The 15,683-nt window shown below is 44.8% G+C and overlaps 1 protein-coding gene across 2 annotated transcripts in view; it reads left to right on the top strand.

Annotated features, from left to right (window-relative positions):
- LIMS1 (LIM zinc finger domain containing 1) overlaps positions 1 to 15,683 on the top strand; it is a 61,505-nt gene that overhangs the window by 12,800 nt on the left and 33,022 nt on the right. The window contains exon 1 of one of the 2 annotated variants that reach the window (XM_084306132.1): positions 9,569 to 9,622. The exons of the other annotated variant lie outside the window; for it this stretch is intronic. Within the exon in view, the coding sequence (XP_084162258.1) occupies positions 9,570 to 9,622 (53 nt within the window). The 5' untranslated portion in view covers position 9,569. Of the gene's footprint in view, positions 1 to 9,568; positions 9,623 to 15,683 lie in introns of those variants that run through there. 2 annotated transcript variants of the gene reach the window in all.

Here is a 15,683-nt window from a genome sequence, read left to right as displayed (position 1 = left end):
AGGGTGTGTGTCTGGAGAGGCACTTAAAAGTACTTTTAATGGAAAAAAATATGAGAAATACCACACCCTGTTTGTTAGTCCAAAGAGGTCTTGTGCTGTCTTTCTTTTGCTTGTATTTCTTTTTATTCTTTTTTTGTTTCCTGAGATATGCGCTACCTGAAAGTTGCACTGGAATATTTTATGGTAGTACTGGCATAAGAACCTGTAATGGTGGGCCAGAGACAGGTACCAGAGAGCAGATAAAAATTGATGTATCCATATTCCTTAAATTAGTGTTGAGTTGTGCATGGGATCATCTTTAAACCCAAAAAATCATCTCCCTTCAATCTAAACAAGGATAGCTGTCAGAGTTTATGCAAATCAATTTGAAATGGCTCATAAACCACTGCAGTCTTCATGTGTGAACAAATGCACTTCCTCTGTTCATCTGGTTGTTCATCTACCCATAATTTTTGCCATTAACTTTCCCCCAGCAGAGCCCACAAGCAACCTTTTTGTGCTTGTGGTGGTGCCCTGAGGACGTAGAACTGCAGAAAGGTGAAACTTGAGGTGATCCTTATTTTAGTCCCTACCAAGGAAAACAGGCTGTGGAGGAGCTGCCTGGGGGCAGTGGAAGTGGATTTGGGGAAAGACTAGGAGAAAGAGAAGGGGGGGGAATAAGGGGCACGTAAATATATGACCCTCCATTCCCCCACTCTATTTTTCATTTCCTGTCTCTTGTGTAATTTGTCTGTAAATCATTTCTGCTGGCCTCAGATTGAAGCGATTGGGTTTCAGCAGTCGTCTGCTCATTGTCTGTAGGCGTCCTGCTTCTGTCACACAGCAGCCACTGTCCTCATGTTGTATCTAGCACAGAGGTCTCCAAAGCAGGATACATGACAATGCATTGAGGTATGGGAATATTAAACCTTCAGTAGGATATGTACATGATTTATAAATAAATATACATAAGTTGGGGGCGTGTGCTTAGTGTTTTTATTGATAAGGGGGTATGTGATCAAAATAGTTTGGAGACCACTGCTGTAGCCAGGTGGTAAGTTGTTTTTTTTTTTTTGTTTTTTTTTTTTTTCCTCCCCTTGTTTGCCACTTCATGATGTCTCTGCTAAATTCAGCCTTCTGCAAATACAGCCTTGCCCCAGCTTGCAGACGCTATGTAACAAAACTAATCCCACAAGTAATTCCTCTGAATACCACCCCTTCTCCAGCGGAAGACGTGTCCTAAGTGCACGGGCCGGGCTAAACGCAAAAACGTGTTCGGAGCAGTTAAATTTCAGTGCATTCACGTGAGTGTGGTCTGTTTATTTATTAATTTATCTTGAACGGAGGCTGGTGGTGACGGGGTGCCGCGCCGGGCCCAGGGGCGCTGCTGGAAGGGATGGAGGCAGAGGGCCCGCGGCCCAGCACCGCGGAAAGGACGCGGAGCCCCCGGGGCGGGCGGGCGGCGGCAGCAGCGCGGGCTCCCGGAGCGCGGGCCCGGCGGGCGGGCTCGGGCGGGACCCGTCAGCCCCTCCCGGCCCGGCCGCGCCTCTGGGCCCGGATTCCTCCGGCTGCTCCTTCGCTCTTTGAAAAACGCTTCCCCGCCCCTCTCAAAAACAAAAATAAAAAAAATAGCTCGCAGTGGTGTAAGAAATGAGTGTGCTGCCGGATGTCCCCTGCCCAGTTGTGTCTCCACCCGGTGCTTTGAGAGAGGGTTTTTGAATGCCAGCCCTGCTGGCAGCTGAGGTTGGAGCTTACCACTAATGAATGCTTTGCGCAGGAGTTCAAGCCCTGAAACCCTTCCCTCTTGCTTGAGTTAAACTTTTTTTTTTTTTTTTTTTTTTTCCTTTTTAACTCCTTCTGGAGTGTGCTTCCAGGCTCCAGGTGGCCTGAAGTGAGTATGCAAGCTCAGAGCCCTGCCCTGCACCCTCTCCTTTTTGACCCATGGTAAGTTATGCTGCCCCTGCCTTAAATTTCCAGGCTACAAGCTGAGCTGCACAGCAGTTCCCAAGTTTGCAGGAGTGCTCGAGGGAAAATAATTTAGGGACCATGAGATGCTCAAACACAAGAGTCAGGTCTGTACATAGCAGAGGGAAGCAGGCAGCAGAGGACTGTGGTATGTAAAGACATCAGTCATCTGGAGAATGTGTCTGCCTTGACACCCCCCTTCCTACCTAAAATAAGAAAAAAATACTGCCAGAGGAATACAATTTTAGGGTTACAGTGCATTTAAAATTCCACAGGTGAAAAAAAAGGCGATGTGCTTTGTTACAGCCAGCAGGATGGAGTAGTACCTCAGCTCATCCTGTAACTATGACTGGCCTGCTTTGCAGTAAGGTGTCCCCATCTTTCAGGGGAAAAAAGAATCAGATGATAGCAGCAGCTTAGAAAGTTTGTGCATAGCTGTTGTCACATAAAGCAGAATTAATTGTCAGAGCTTTAAAATACATGCAATGTGTTTACTGGCTTTCTGCAAATTGGCACCCTTAGCATTTTCTGGTAGTAGTACACCAAAGCTTTGTGCATCTAAAGTCCAACATAAGACTTTAGCTGTGAATGATTACGGATTTTTTTTTTTTGGTTTTGTCTTCTGAAGAATACCTTTTTGCTTCTTACCAGCTTAAACATTCAACACACAATCCTGCCTCTTTGTTATGGTATGTAACCCTGCACCTTCCAACTATACTGCTATAAAAGCACTGATCCAGAAAATAACTCCCTGGAAAAGCCTCTAGGTGAGGGGAGGAGGGCGATGGGTAGGGACTGCAAATCTTGGGTGATGAAGCTGGACAAGGTTCTGGTATGATTTCTGCAGATCTAAGACCCTAATGCTGTTGGCCTGAAGGGGTGGATGAGTTCCTGAGTATTAAAACCCTGACATACAACATAGACATGTGGATTGGAATGGGCTGGCCTGTGAAAAGACAATTTTCAGTCTGCAGTGACTTCAGAAAGCATGTTGTGTGCATTTCCAGTTGGTTAGAAAGTCTGAAGAAGATGTATCCTTACACATCTTTGCACTCTTCAGTTTCTCATCTCCTTCAGTAGGGTGGGAAAAAGGCAAGAGAGGAAAGCAGTGTGGTGGGTAAGGTGGAAGGATAAGCACAGAAATCTTTTGTTACACACATGGTAATGATTTCTGTTGCTAGTACGCAAATATTCTAAACAGTAGGTAATAAAAAGCTTCAAGGAAGTTTGATGTTGACACATTTATTCAAAAATCGAAACCCGGCTAATAACATGAATGATGTTCAATAGTCAAAAAAGTTATTTGTAGGTAGGTGGGTCATCTGAAGCCTGAGCCTACAGTCCCTTTCTGAACCTTTAAAGTAATTTACAGTCTTGTCAGAGGTTGTGTTGGGAACGCTTGAAATTTTAAAGGGTGACTCACTGTATTTTCCTCTCCAAACAATTAAGCTGAGTTCATTTTCACTGGTCTGATTTGTAATAACTTGTTTTTCCCATTTCTGCTGCCTAAATTTATTCTTCTAGTCTTGTTAAATGTAAACCTTTTTAATGATTTTTTATGGCACAGTCAATCAGTAACTGAGAAGTTCACATCTGCAAGTAGGATTGCCACAGATATCTGAATTACGCCATAATTCTGTGCAGTTTCTTAATCGAGGCATCGAGCAAATCCTTCTTGAAAGAAATCCAGGCTTTGCAGTCAGTAAGTTTTTTGGCTTGTTGCTGTTTTGCCAGGCAGGCATTCATGCCCTAGCTCTCTTTTCTGTTCTGTAGTGCAGCCCAGACTGGGTAGTCAGGTCCAGAGAGATGTTGTCTTGGCTGATGCTTCAGCAAGAAACCTGTTAGATGCAGTGAGATTCACATAAATAATAAATGCCACCTGGTAGTGTCCATGCTCTGCCTTTACCAGCCAAGCTGCTGTCCTTTTTGCAAAAGTATAATGGAACAGCTTGTGCTTGGTGAGAAACTTCCAAGCTCTGGGGCTAGAGAGCTTGGGAGGAAAGTGGTTAACAATAGTGTTAGGCAGAGTATTACTGTTGGATGCTCTGCAAGAGCCGTGGATTCAGCACTATCTCATTTCACCTTCCAAGTTTCGATGGGGACAGGGGAGCCCATAAATGACATTCTCCATCATGGGCTTCGGTTTCACAGCATGATGCTGGTTGTGCAGCCTGCTTCCAGCTTCACACAGCTGGCAGTGAGTGCAGCTAGGAGCAGTATGAAATGTGTAAATAAGTTCCTAAAAGGGATTTATCTTCTGCTCTTTCCATACCATTCCACAGACATAGCCTTTCCTTTTGCACTGAATTTTGTTTATTTCCCCCTGGCTGTCACTGTTACCATTTAATCCTTAAAGATAATAGCAATGTGCAGCAGTAATGTTCAGGAAGAGTGCCTTTCTCAACATTAATGTCAGTGTGATACAATTTCTGTAATATTTTGGCTTAATCATGTGCCTGTGGTGCCAGCAGTAGTACAGAGACCACAGTAATGCTTGTTAGTGATGCTTTTTGAGAGCCCATATAAAAGGCCCCAGAGGGCTAGCAGAAGAGTGAATGCACGATTTATATCTGAAAAAGGTGGCAAAAACAGACTGCTGGAGGATTTAAGACCAGTAAGCCTAACTTTGATCCCTGGCAATGTATGGCTATGGCTATAGTTCCATATCCAAAATATGGCTATGGAAATCCTTACAGGAGTTCCTCCTTTCCCACTGGCATTCAATAACTCGATCAGCGACCCAGACACAGCTTGTGAAGTCTACAGGTGCCCTTGACCTGGTAGGGTTTGCAGCAGCCTTGGCGGGCACGGGAGAGGCATTCAGAGTGGTCGTGGCAGGCTGGAGAGAGCTCTACAAGGAAGAGGCTGAAGTGTCACAAAGAGAAGTGGTAAGAGAAGCACTCGTGAGGGAGAATTCAAATGGCCGTGGCATGCTAAAAGGGGATCTGGAGGGTGTATTGAAAGGACCTAGCAGTATGATGTGCTTGCACTGAAAAGCAGATCGTCTTTTGGAAATGTTGTGTGTAAAAAACAAAGGGTGGCCGACCTAGATTTGTTTGAAAGGGCTGCGTATTCATGACTGAGACAGCCTGAGAGCAGGCCTGCCAGAGGAGGACAACAGAGAGGCCTTGTTAAAGCCTAAAAAGCACTTGGAAAAGACCAGAGAGAGCACAGCATCCACTAGTTGGTGCACTCTGCTTTCCTGAAACATGGGAACAGGGTTGCTTCCGCGAATGGCAGATCTATTTTGGTTGTGAGTTAATGTGTCTGCAGTCTCCGTGAGCAAATTAGGAGAAACGTGATAGCCCTACCCGGGAGCTAGAGTCTCTCTTCTCACCGAACAGCATCGCCTCCTCCTGCATGCTCGTCCTCCAGAAAGGAGATGGTGTGGCCAGGCAGGGAGGTGCAGTCAGAGGAGAAATGGGACCCTGCCCTGACGGCCGTGCTGCCTGCACGCGTGTGCCTCCCCGAGTGTCAGGATCTGGCCACGAGGAGCGATCCAGCCACGCTGGGCAGCTGTAGCCCCGCTGTTTGTTTTCCCCCATCACATACCGAGAAGGAGGCAGGAGGTACAAATGACGGTGAGGATCTCTTCCCTTTCTGGCCACGAGGATCCTGGCTGTTCAGGGTCTGGTTGACGTAGTCCTGGGCATTATAAGGGAATTATAACAGCAAGCAGGACTGCGGGCAGATTCAAAGTAGGCAGCTAGGTGAACATAAATGCCTTCAGGGATTCAAAACTGCATTAGCTTTGGGGCAAATTCTGTGGTTTTACTGCCCTGCTCAACAGGATAAATTCCGCTTTCACATCTTCCAGGAGTACGCTGGTGGAAAGGTCATGTTTGTCTCCTGTTATTCCTGTCCATGTTAGAGAAGAGGAAGCTTTTGACAGCTCCTGACACCAAATACTTGCTCAGCATCATGATGTGATGGGGGAGCAGCAATCAGGGCAGGGCTGAGGAGGAGGAGAAGAAGGAGGAGGAAGAGGAGTGCAGCCCGCAGCGGTGCGCAGCTCTCCAGCTCCATCTGCGGGGAGCTCTGCAGGGTGCAGGGATGGGGTCACCCCTCCACCTCAGGGGGGATGCCCCCATAAAAAGGTCGTCGTCTGGTGGGTTGCATCAGCTCAGGGAGAGCTCTGGTGAGAGCAAGAGATGGCCCGAAGGAGGGCACTGCTCCCTGCAGCTGGGGCTGGAGGTGAGGAAGGAGCGTGGTGGTTGCGGGAGGAAGAGCAGGGGAACCTAAGAAAAGGAACTAGACTTTGCCTTTTCAGTGGTGGCGAGCTCTTAGACCAGCCCAGTCATCTCATGTCTACACCCTCCGCAGACTGAAGCAGCTGAGACATGAGTAAATGCTTCCTTCTGCTTTGCTCTGTGAGCGGTGACCCCTCGGGGTGGCAGGGCTGGCAGCTGCAGGGTGTGTCTGTCTGCCTTCTCCACCAGCCCCTGGCAATGCCAGCACCTCCGAGAGCTTAGCGGGGAGCTGCTGTGAGGACCTGCTGCTGCTCTGCTTCAAAGAGCAAAGGGAAATCCTATGGGAAACGTGGGACTGAAGCAGTTCCCTGCCATCAGCAACCTTTGCTTTACAACACCGGCCTAATTCCAGGCCTTGCCCATGCTCAGCCCCTCTCCTCTCCCTTGGGGGCTGCCACCCCCTCTTCTGCTGGCGCTGGAAGCTCAGTGCCACAACCTCGTGAGGTCGTCTGGGGTGGTTGAAGTGGCTCCGTGTTGCACTTCCCCATTATATGCCTGGTCTGTGCAATCAGAGACCGCAGAGGCAGGGCAGTGCAGTGCACGTTAGCAAGGGCTGGCCTCATCCTGCTCCCTGCTGTAAAGTCGTTTGCAAGTTTTCTTTTAGCACAGCGTTTTGGCTTGGTTATACAATAGGACCACCTACCCTGAAGTAAACAAAGCTGAAAAATCGTGTTTACCCAGGCCAGATTCCTTAATAAGTGACTCAGACTTGTTTCTTCTTTTTTAAAAAAAGTGTTAATTTAAAAGTTAACGCGTGTTTTCCTAGTTCCCTTTTAACAGATGCTTATTGGCATTTTCCATGCAGTCATGCAGCTTTTACAGTCACCATGAATCAACCAACTGTCCTTGGCTTCCTTTGCAAGTGGGCCTGCTGGCGTACGAGCAATATATGAAATAACACGCACTGGAATAGCAAGTGGCCTCTCTTTCATTCCGCGCTGCAACTGCTTTATTGTGATTTTATTATTTTTTTTTTTGTATCCTCAGGAACAAACTGCACTTACCTTGCCATTTGCCATGCTGCTTTTGAGAGACAAAGCTGCGGTGCATTCTTTCTCCTAGTCTGGTCAACTGTCTGGTGATAAATTTAAGACGACTTCGCCGCTGTTTCTGTGCTGGCGGGACTTCACAGGAAGAGATAAGGAGTTCAAATGAGGAAGCACTATGCGGTGTTATAGGAAACAGCAGCTTGGAAAGATAACTTACATTGTTAATTTGTCCAGAGAAAAGGGTTACTGATAAGGTTAAGTGGCCTAAAGACAGAAATAGCAAGAAGGAGAGTGTAGAGAAACATAGTGGAGAAGAAAAAGCAAATTTAGTATCTGTTGTTATAGGATAGTATTTTTTGGTGCATGGAAACAAAATATTCAGGAAAGGTTAATGAAATAAATGCATTTTCTGACAAAAATTTTGCAAGAAGGCCCTAAAAGGCAAGGCATTGTGCAACAGACTTCAGAAATTCATTGAATATTGCAGATAAATACACTACAGTATACTAAGTACAGTCTTAAATATCCAAATAGACCTATTTATTTAGGGCCACTGTCAAATCCCAGCACAAATGTTGTGTCTCAAAGCAGCACATCAGTTTCTCCATTAAATGCTGCTGTAAATCGAAGACTGGCCCTGCTCAGTTTCACTGCTTTGGAGAATCAAAGTCATGTTTGCCCATTCTGTATTTACTTTTAACTTCTGTTTTGTAAAACAAGCACTAATCTGAAAAGGACAGGAATGTTAGCGGTCTTGTCCATAAACGCACAAATTGATAAATACCTTTCTGAGCGATCAAGAAAAGAACAGCAATTTTCTTCAATTCCTTTATAAGCTCTACAAGAATATTTTGCAACCCCTATTGTCAGTATGTGGTTGAATAGTGTGAGGAGGGTTAGATACTTGTGGTTAGGAAATATGAAACCTTTAGAAACTGTTTGACTTGCTTTGTCCAACTCACTATTAAATGGAAGAAAGCATATGAAAACTTATTCTTCATGGTTTGTTCTCTGTAAGCAGGCCACAAGTCACTCCATTAAGAGCATGCAGTGGACGATGCTGCTTGTTAGATCTCCTCTGGCATGTGTCCTGGAGCCATCCTGTTGTGTGAGTCGAGCTCAGGGGAAGCTCTGCCCAGATGCATGTCCCCTGTGGAGGCTGTGGCCTCGTGAACCTTCCCCATATGCAGTTTTTGTCATCCTGCTTCTCCATCCCCATCACTGGCAGGTGCGCTTGGCAGAGCTCTGGGTGTACAGCAGGTGGCAGGGGAATGTTGTGTGTCGTGGGGTGACTGCTGCTTGGAGCTGTAAAGGATTGCCTGGGGTCTTTGAAATGGTTTCAACAGATTCGGAGTGCTTTAGGAAAACTGAACTTGGGCTGTGTCAGCACAACAGAGCTGCAGCTCAGCTCCTGCTCAGCCATGCAGGTTGTGAGCTGCTTTGGGAGGCGGTGGTTGTTTTCCATTCCCAGTTAGTCCTTGCCCAGTGCTGAGGCTAGCAGAGAAGGAGGTGGTCTTCCAAGAGATGGAGACTGAAGCTGTCTGCCTTCACCTCAGAAAAGAAGAAAGTCAAAGGGTTTTCCTCATTTTGAAGTGGGTGGGAGAGTGGGGAGAGAAGTTATCTCCTTCCCTTTGACGCTGGCAGAGGTGTTTGTGGTGTAGGGTGCCACTGTGCTGCTGTTCAGTGCTCACCCGCGACCTCAGGTGTTGCTACTCCCAGCTGTGACTCATATCCCTTAAGATTTCTGGATTTATGCATGATGTTGTTACCTGTTCCTTTGCTTTTTAACTCCTAAATGAGGAAACCCTTGGAGACAACTGTGCAGCAGACACATGGTCCCCTTCTGAAACCCTGTGCTGGAATCAGCCACAGTTTGCCCTCTAAGCATGAGCTGATCAACCCAAGGACTGCTGTGAGAGCACAGAAAGCCACAAGTTAAGGTAAACCACAGAAGGGACGGAAGTTACCACATTCATGTTGAGTCCCTGGAGCATCAGGAAACACATAAGATGAGAATCCCTGAATGATCCCAAGATGTGGACCTACAGCTGTTGGCTGTTCCCTCTCCAGGCTTTAGTACTTTTGTCATTTAAAAAAAAAAAAGTGATAAAATTAAGCTATACTCTTCCTTTTGGGGGAAGGATTTGCTTGATTCTCTCTCCTTGGTTGTTTACAGGTGGACAATTTGTGCGATGGATTTTGTGGAGCCTAAACTGTGAGCTTTGATGTATTTGTTGTCTTCTTCGCTGCATCACTTTTTTTTTTTACAGGGTGAAAAAAGGAAGTGGTTTGCTAAGTCACTTTTTTTTTTTCTTCTTTATCACAACTACCAGTAATAACCACGGGGAAAACGTGCAAACAGTGGGTATTCATTGTAAAGCTATATATGGGAAGGGCTGCTTATTGTGAACCTGCTGCCGGCGAGGATACCCCCTGTCAGTAAGTGCCCACCCGAATGTTCTTGGGTCTGTCTCTTCTTTTTGCTGGAACGCAAGCCACGCTGTTTTTAGAGCCAAAAGTTTGGCTACACGTTATATGGTCTCTCAGTTGTTTGTGGGGAAATTGCTCTGAGCAGGAGCCGTGTATGGGAGCAGTGATAAATGAAATTAGGAGGAGGATGAGTAATAGTTCAGCTTGCTGGTTTGCCTTTCTACTAGAAGCGAGTGGCACTGTTCATAGAGGTTTGGACAGTCCTTTGTCATTCTCAAAATATAGAGAAGTGCCGTGGTGTTCCCAGTACGCTTTTTGCTGTTGCTCATCTGGAAGGATTTTAGGGAAACTGTTTTGTCCTCATGCAGGCTTGCAGAAAGAGGATTCAGGGTTGGTTTGCAGATCTATGCCATCTCTGACCCTACTGAGCAGTGGGGTGTTGGTTGTGCCGATCGGGGTGGTGAAGAGGACGTGTTTTGGAAAGACCACCACAGACGAGCTGAACCTGAACATGTAATTTAAGTGGAAGGAATGGATTTGTCCCCCCTGGTGCCGAAATTGTGTCTCTTCTGGTGCAATTTGAGGGAGTTCTTTACGTTCAAAAGTCAGTCACTTTGCCGGTGAAGTAAATCTTCTCAGGTGGGGCATTGGTGCTTTTTGGATGTAAGACATTTCCTCTAATATAGAAGTCTTAAGGATGCTTTTCATGTGCTTTAAAATGTTTTGAAAAATCTGTATGAGGTTATATTTTTATTTTCTCTGCTGAATCTAAAAGTAATGTTTGCAGTGTTAAAGGGTGAGTGTTTCCATTTTCCATTATTCATAATTTTCAGGACAAATTAGTTTTGTTTCTTTCACACTGTGAATTTATTTTCCTGTATGGATTTTTTTTTTCATGGATAACAATTACAAGTTCAAATAACCTTGAAACCCAAATGTGTATACTTAAAACTTAAGATTTTCTTGAGTGACTGAAAATTGCACCTTGCCTGTCTATGTGGTGGTGTTTATGGTGGTGGTGTCTATGTGGTGGTGGTGGTGGTGTCTTCAAGCATGTCCGTGTTGTGAGGGCCACCAGGAGCTCTTCTGTCCTTCTCAGAGGGAGCACACAATCTTCCACCTTTGCCAGTTTCTTTTCATTTCAGTGTAAAAGTTATGAAATCTCGATGAGAACTTTGTCTTTCTCTGCTTGCAGTGCAGCATTGGTCATCTGAAAATTATTTGTTAGACGGAAATCAAAGGGGCGAGGAGAATTCATTACTGGGCAATCAAAAGAGGAAGCAGTTTTTAGGCAGCTGTTTTTTGGTTTTGTTTTTTTTTTGTTCCCGTTTATTTAGCTTCGATTGGTGGCATTATGGAGAAAAATGAAGAAATCCTTAATGCTCCCATTCTTCCAGCCAAGGGGAGAAGTCAGCCAGGGGCCTGCTTTGAGATCTCTCCCTCGCTCTCCTGCAAAACCAGGTCTTGTTATGCCCTCCTGGAGTGGATCATCCATTCTTTCTGTGGCTCTCGAGGGGCTCGCTGGCTTTTGGGGCACAAAACCAGCTATCAAAGTGCTGAAACACAGAGTGCTTCCTTCACTTGCCACCCATTTTATGGTTCTACTTTTGTTGTCTTTTTTTGTTGTTGTTGTTGTTGAGGCTTTCTTGGCCTTTTGTAGGATGTACCTGGGGAACCAGCTGGCTCCAGGGGCTTTTAACCCCATTTTCAGTGGTGTTTTATCTCATGACAATAGAAGAGAGATTCTGGATAGATCGACGGTAGCAGGGTGCTGGTGGAAGACAACTTGCTTAAAAATAAGACTTCTCAGGTTGTCCTCCTGAGAAGGTTTGAAAATAAAATCTCTTTTGGGAAGAGGCTTTTAATACCAAGACAGTAAAATGCTCCCGAAGGAAGGTTCTCTTTTTAGAAATTCAGATTGGGAATTGTGTGTGTGCCTTACCTGTGTTTTTCCACATGTCCCAGGCTATTAAAATGGATTAAAATCCTGAATTTGCTGGCTTTGTTACCCTCACCTCCCCATCTTTTTGTTCTTTTGCCTTTTTTTTAAGATGTTTATCCCGTGAGGTCAGGGTCCGTATGACTATTTATGTCCATCTGAACCCTCCAACTGCTTTCCAGTTTGTTTATCACTCTTTTTTTTTTTAAGAGGCTTATTTACAAACAGCAGGGAAGACTGATTCATGCTGTGTCACATGTTTTCCTGGCACGCTTACTCATGCATTGATCATCAACTGATTAACAGCATACATGTCTGGTTATAATAATAACCTGCTTCTTCAGCTGCTGGTTTGTCATGCCCTTCTGTTCTCAGCTTGGCCCCAGTGTGAATTACTAAAGTGAATTTGGGATAATACTCCGATCCCTCCGGCTGGAGAGGGAAATGCTGGAACTGGGCAAGAAGGCAGCGTTTTCCCAGCAGAGGGAGATATTGTTAAGCACATCCTCGAGCAGCTTTCCACTTGCTGGAGAAAATTATGTGTTTGCAGCTGAATTATGCATCCTTTGGGCAGAAGGTCAGGGGGCGCAGAGCTCGCAGGAGGCAGCCGAAAGAACTTGATTCGAGTCCAGATGGAGAGAAGGTTTTTCGCATGCTTGTACATCACCATGTAGTTTTTTATGGTACTCAGAATTAGAAGAGGTTAAGGTAAACCAGCAGCTGCTGGCAAATGATGGCAGTAGCACTTGATCACTGGACATAAATCCATAGCAGTGCTTTGCAGCATACGTGGATAAAGCGCCTCAGCTTTTAGTGCCATCCACAGATTAAATATGCACGCTTTGGGATTGATTGATTGCAAAGTGGAGCAGGGCACGAGACATCAAAACAGATGTGGGAGTCCCATTAGGCACAAGGAAGGAAACATGTAATTAGTTAATTATTTAGCTCCTTGAATCAACCATTTAGGCTCCTGTGAAGCTTTGAAATTTCCTTTTCAAGGTTCATGTGCGTAGATCTGTGGCTTGATTTCTCTCCGCTCCTTTCCTTTTATCTTCATCTGCTTCATCAGCGACCCAAGGCATTCTTTGTCACCCGGGGCTCGCCACCACGGTGTCATTCAGCACCTCACTTGCTGCTGGCACATCACAAAATTTGCTGGCTCCTACAAACCCGCCAGAAGAGTTGTCAACATCTTCCTTTGCTTGCTGCAGGGGTGCTTCATGCTGGCCTGATGCTGGCTTTGCTGCTGGCACCGTTCTCTCCATGGGCAGAGGAACACCAGGCAGCAAACCGTGAGCTGCCACCTTTTAACGGTGGGCGCTCAACAGGCATCTGCTTGCTCTTCTCGTGATGCTCTCTGGATTTATTTTTTTGGCCTTTTGTGCTGCCCTGTAAACAGCTTTTTCTATCACTTCGAAAATCTTCAAACTAAACTCAATTGAAGTTGCGTCGCCTGTTCAAAGTTAAAAAAAAGTACAAGACTGTGCCACTGGAGCGGAAAAAAAGATCAATAACATTGATAAAGGCTTCTCTGTGTGGAATAAGAACACTAAAGCCTTGTCTTTCCTAATCTCTGTAGTTAACGTGTGTGCTCTCTAAATGAGAACTCACAAGGAAATGCACTGAATTAAAAGTACTTTTAAAAAATGATTATTATTCCTAAATTCACAACATGGGGTCATCACAGATTGTCCCTTTGAACATAGTGAAAAGTAACAAGTCACAGCCTGTCTCAAATGATTTTTCAATTGTAAAGTCCTGCTGAATACCCACAGTCCCCAAAGCAATAGCACTTGCTCGGAATTTTGTTTCAAAACACTTGCAAGCACAAACACTTGCAAAACACTTCGCTGGCATGAGATATCAGTGAAATTCAGGCTTGACATATCAAGATAAATGCCTTGTAGGACTGAAGTGAAAACTCAAGGGCGACCCTTGTAACACATAACAAAAAGTCATTTATAGCTTGGGATGGATGAAGGACTTGCGCATAGTTTCAGTTTAGGTTCTGTCTTTTGGTACTTAGGTGCAGATGAATATTTTCCTCTAACAAAACATCGACAGCATTGTGCTTATCAACCAGATTGCAGCAGCGACGTAGGCAGAACTTTTTCTTTTGGGGGAGGGAGGAAGGCCGGTTGCGTGAGTGAAGAGGCACACACTCAGAAATGAAGGATGAATCTTCAAAGTGCAGAAGATGAAAGGAGGCTGTGTGTTACTGGTAACAAGAGGAGCTGTGGCAACTTGGCTGGTCCTCAAAAATTCTCCCGGAATGTGCAAGATCCAAGTAGCCCCATCCTATGCAGGAGGAATGTAAGAATGTAATCTCTTAAAACTGAATTATAAACAGGAGATAGAGGCTGGAAGGTAAGCGAAGGTGGGGGGAGCAGGAGGCACTCACTTGGGAAATTCTTCCTGCTGAGCTAGCTCCATCTGAGCTGCTTTTGGGAAACCTTTCAGCACGTTAGTGGAGAAAAGTCATTTGCATTCTCCAGCACCTCGCTGACAACCACCCTTACAATGTGTATTTGATATTCGGAACTTAACAGTTGAGTAATTTAAGATCTGAAGCCTTGTCTCTCGTGAGAATTGGTGTAGGATCCCATGGGGCAGAAAAGGAATTCCACTTGGATTTCTTCTTGCAGACAGCTTGTAGCTTATCTTCAAGTCCTCCAAGAAGAAAGTCTTTTCTAAAGCAGCCTAGACCCCTATCAAGGCTTGCTGAAGAAGCCAGCTAAAAATGCATGCCGTGGAGTTGCCTACCACATCTGTTTTAAAAAATAACCATCTTGCCCTCCTTTGGATTGAGGCCATTTGATCTCAAGCAGCTCTGTAACAAACAATTCATTTTTGTGCCTGGACTTCTTGTATTCCTTTAATTGATGTGCTCTCTCTGCTGATACAGATTTTAAATTCCGATAATACCAGTTTGGTGCAAGTGAGGTTTCAAAGCACATTTTGTAAAAACTGATGTCCTGTAGGCCATGCAGCTTCAGCGGCTGTCCACGCAGATAAGGCTGGATTTTAATGCTGCTTCACACTAATGCAACTTGCAGCAAGGCCAGGGAAGATTTTTCTGTTATTTTTTTGATGGACTTGTATCATGATTAATACAAAAGTACACTGAAGAGACTGCTACTGTAGTCAATAAAATGTTATGAAGAAATTTAGGTAACAGTTGAATTTTATTAGTTTATAAAGAGCTTCTCCGTAGCAAAAACCTGCTCTGTCTTCACTTTTTAGATTGCTATTATCTGAAATTGTTTGGACAAAGATCTGTCTTTGCTACAGTGGTATTTAAAGCACAGTAAAAACTGTTGATAACGTGTAAATGTTGCTGTGCCACGGGCATCTGTCATCCTCCGTCCTGAACATCTGCCTGTAACAGCATTAACTTTTCACTGAGTCACTGGCTGACTGCAGGGAACTGTCGTTTAATTATGTTTAAGCTCATCCTATTGTGTGCACTGAGAAGTAATTTTAAGTACTTTGTTCGAAACTGGAATGCAGCGTGTTTAGGCAAATATTGTGACCAATCCTTCTCATTTTCTGCGGACAAGAGTACGGATATATAGCTCGTGCTGACACTTCAATGCGGGCAGCCTTCTAACATCGTATAAATCACTTGGGATCTCTCTAACTATCATCCATTTGGCATGTTATATGATGCCAGAGTAATTTCTATTATTTTTCCATGGTGTGGTGTTTTATATTATATTTTGATGACATTCCAGACTGACACTGAAAATATTATCTAAAATTCCTGGGCTGGCGTTCTGTCTGGTAATCTTGACAAAACTGACAGCGAGTGACATGCTCATTAGTACAGACTTTGCACTTCTCTCTTACAAGAATTACAGTAATGCTCTCTTGTGTGTATTCCACTACAAAATAAGCACTTTAACAATAAACCGTGAGATTGACGCCACGTAGATCTTGTTTCCTGTCCTGGTCTCAACACTCATTGCAAATTGTTAGGTTTCTCTGCTTTTATTAAATGGGAGTTGATTTGAAAAAACCCAACCCGTCTCCTCCCCCACACTCATCACAGAAGTGAACACAGTGAATTCAGGGCTCCTATGTGCCAAGAATCAAAGAAGCTTCGAATTAATTGTTTTTTTTTTGAAA

Source organism: Netta rufina, assembly GCF_964035555.1.
Source record: "Netta rufina genome assembly, chromosome: 1".
NCBI classification, from domain to species: Eukaryota; Metazoa; Chordata; class Aves; order Anseriformes; family Anatidae; genus Netta; species Netta rufina.
This window is presented reverse-complemented; position numbering and strand designations above follow the sequence as displayed.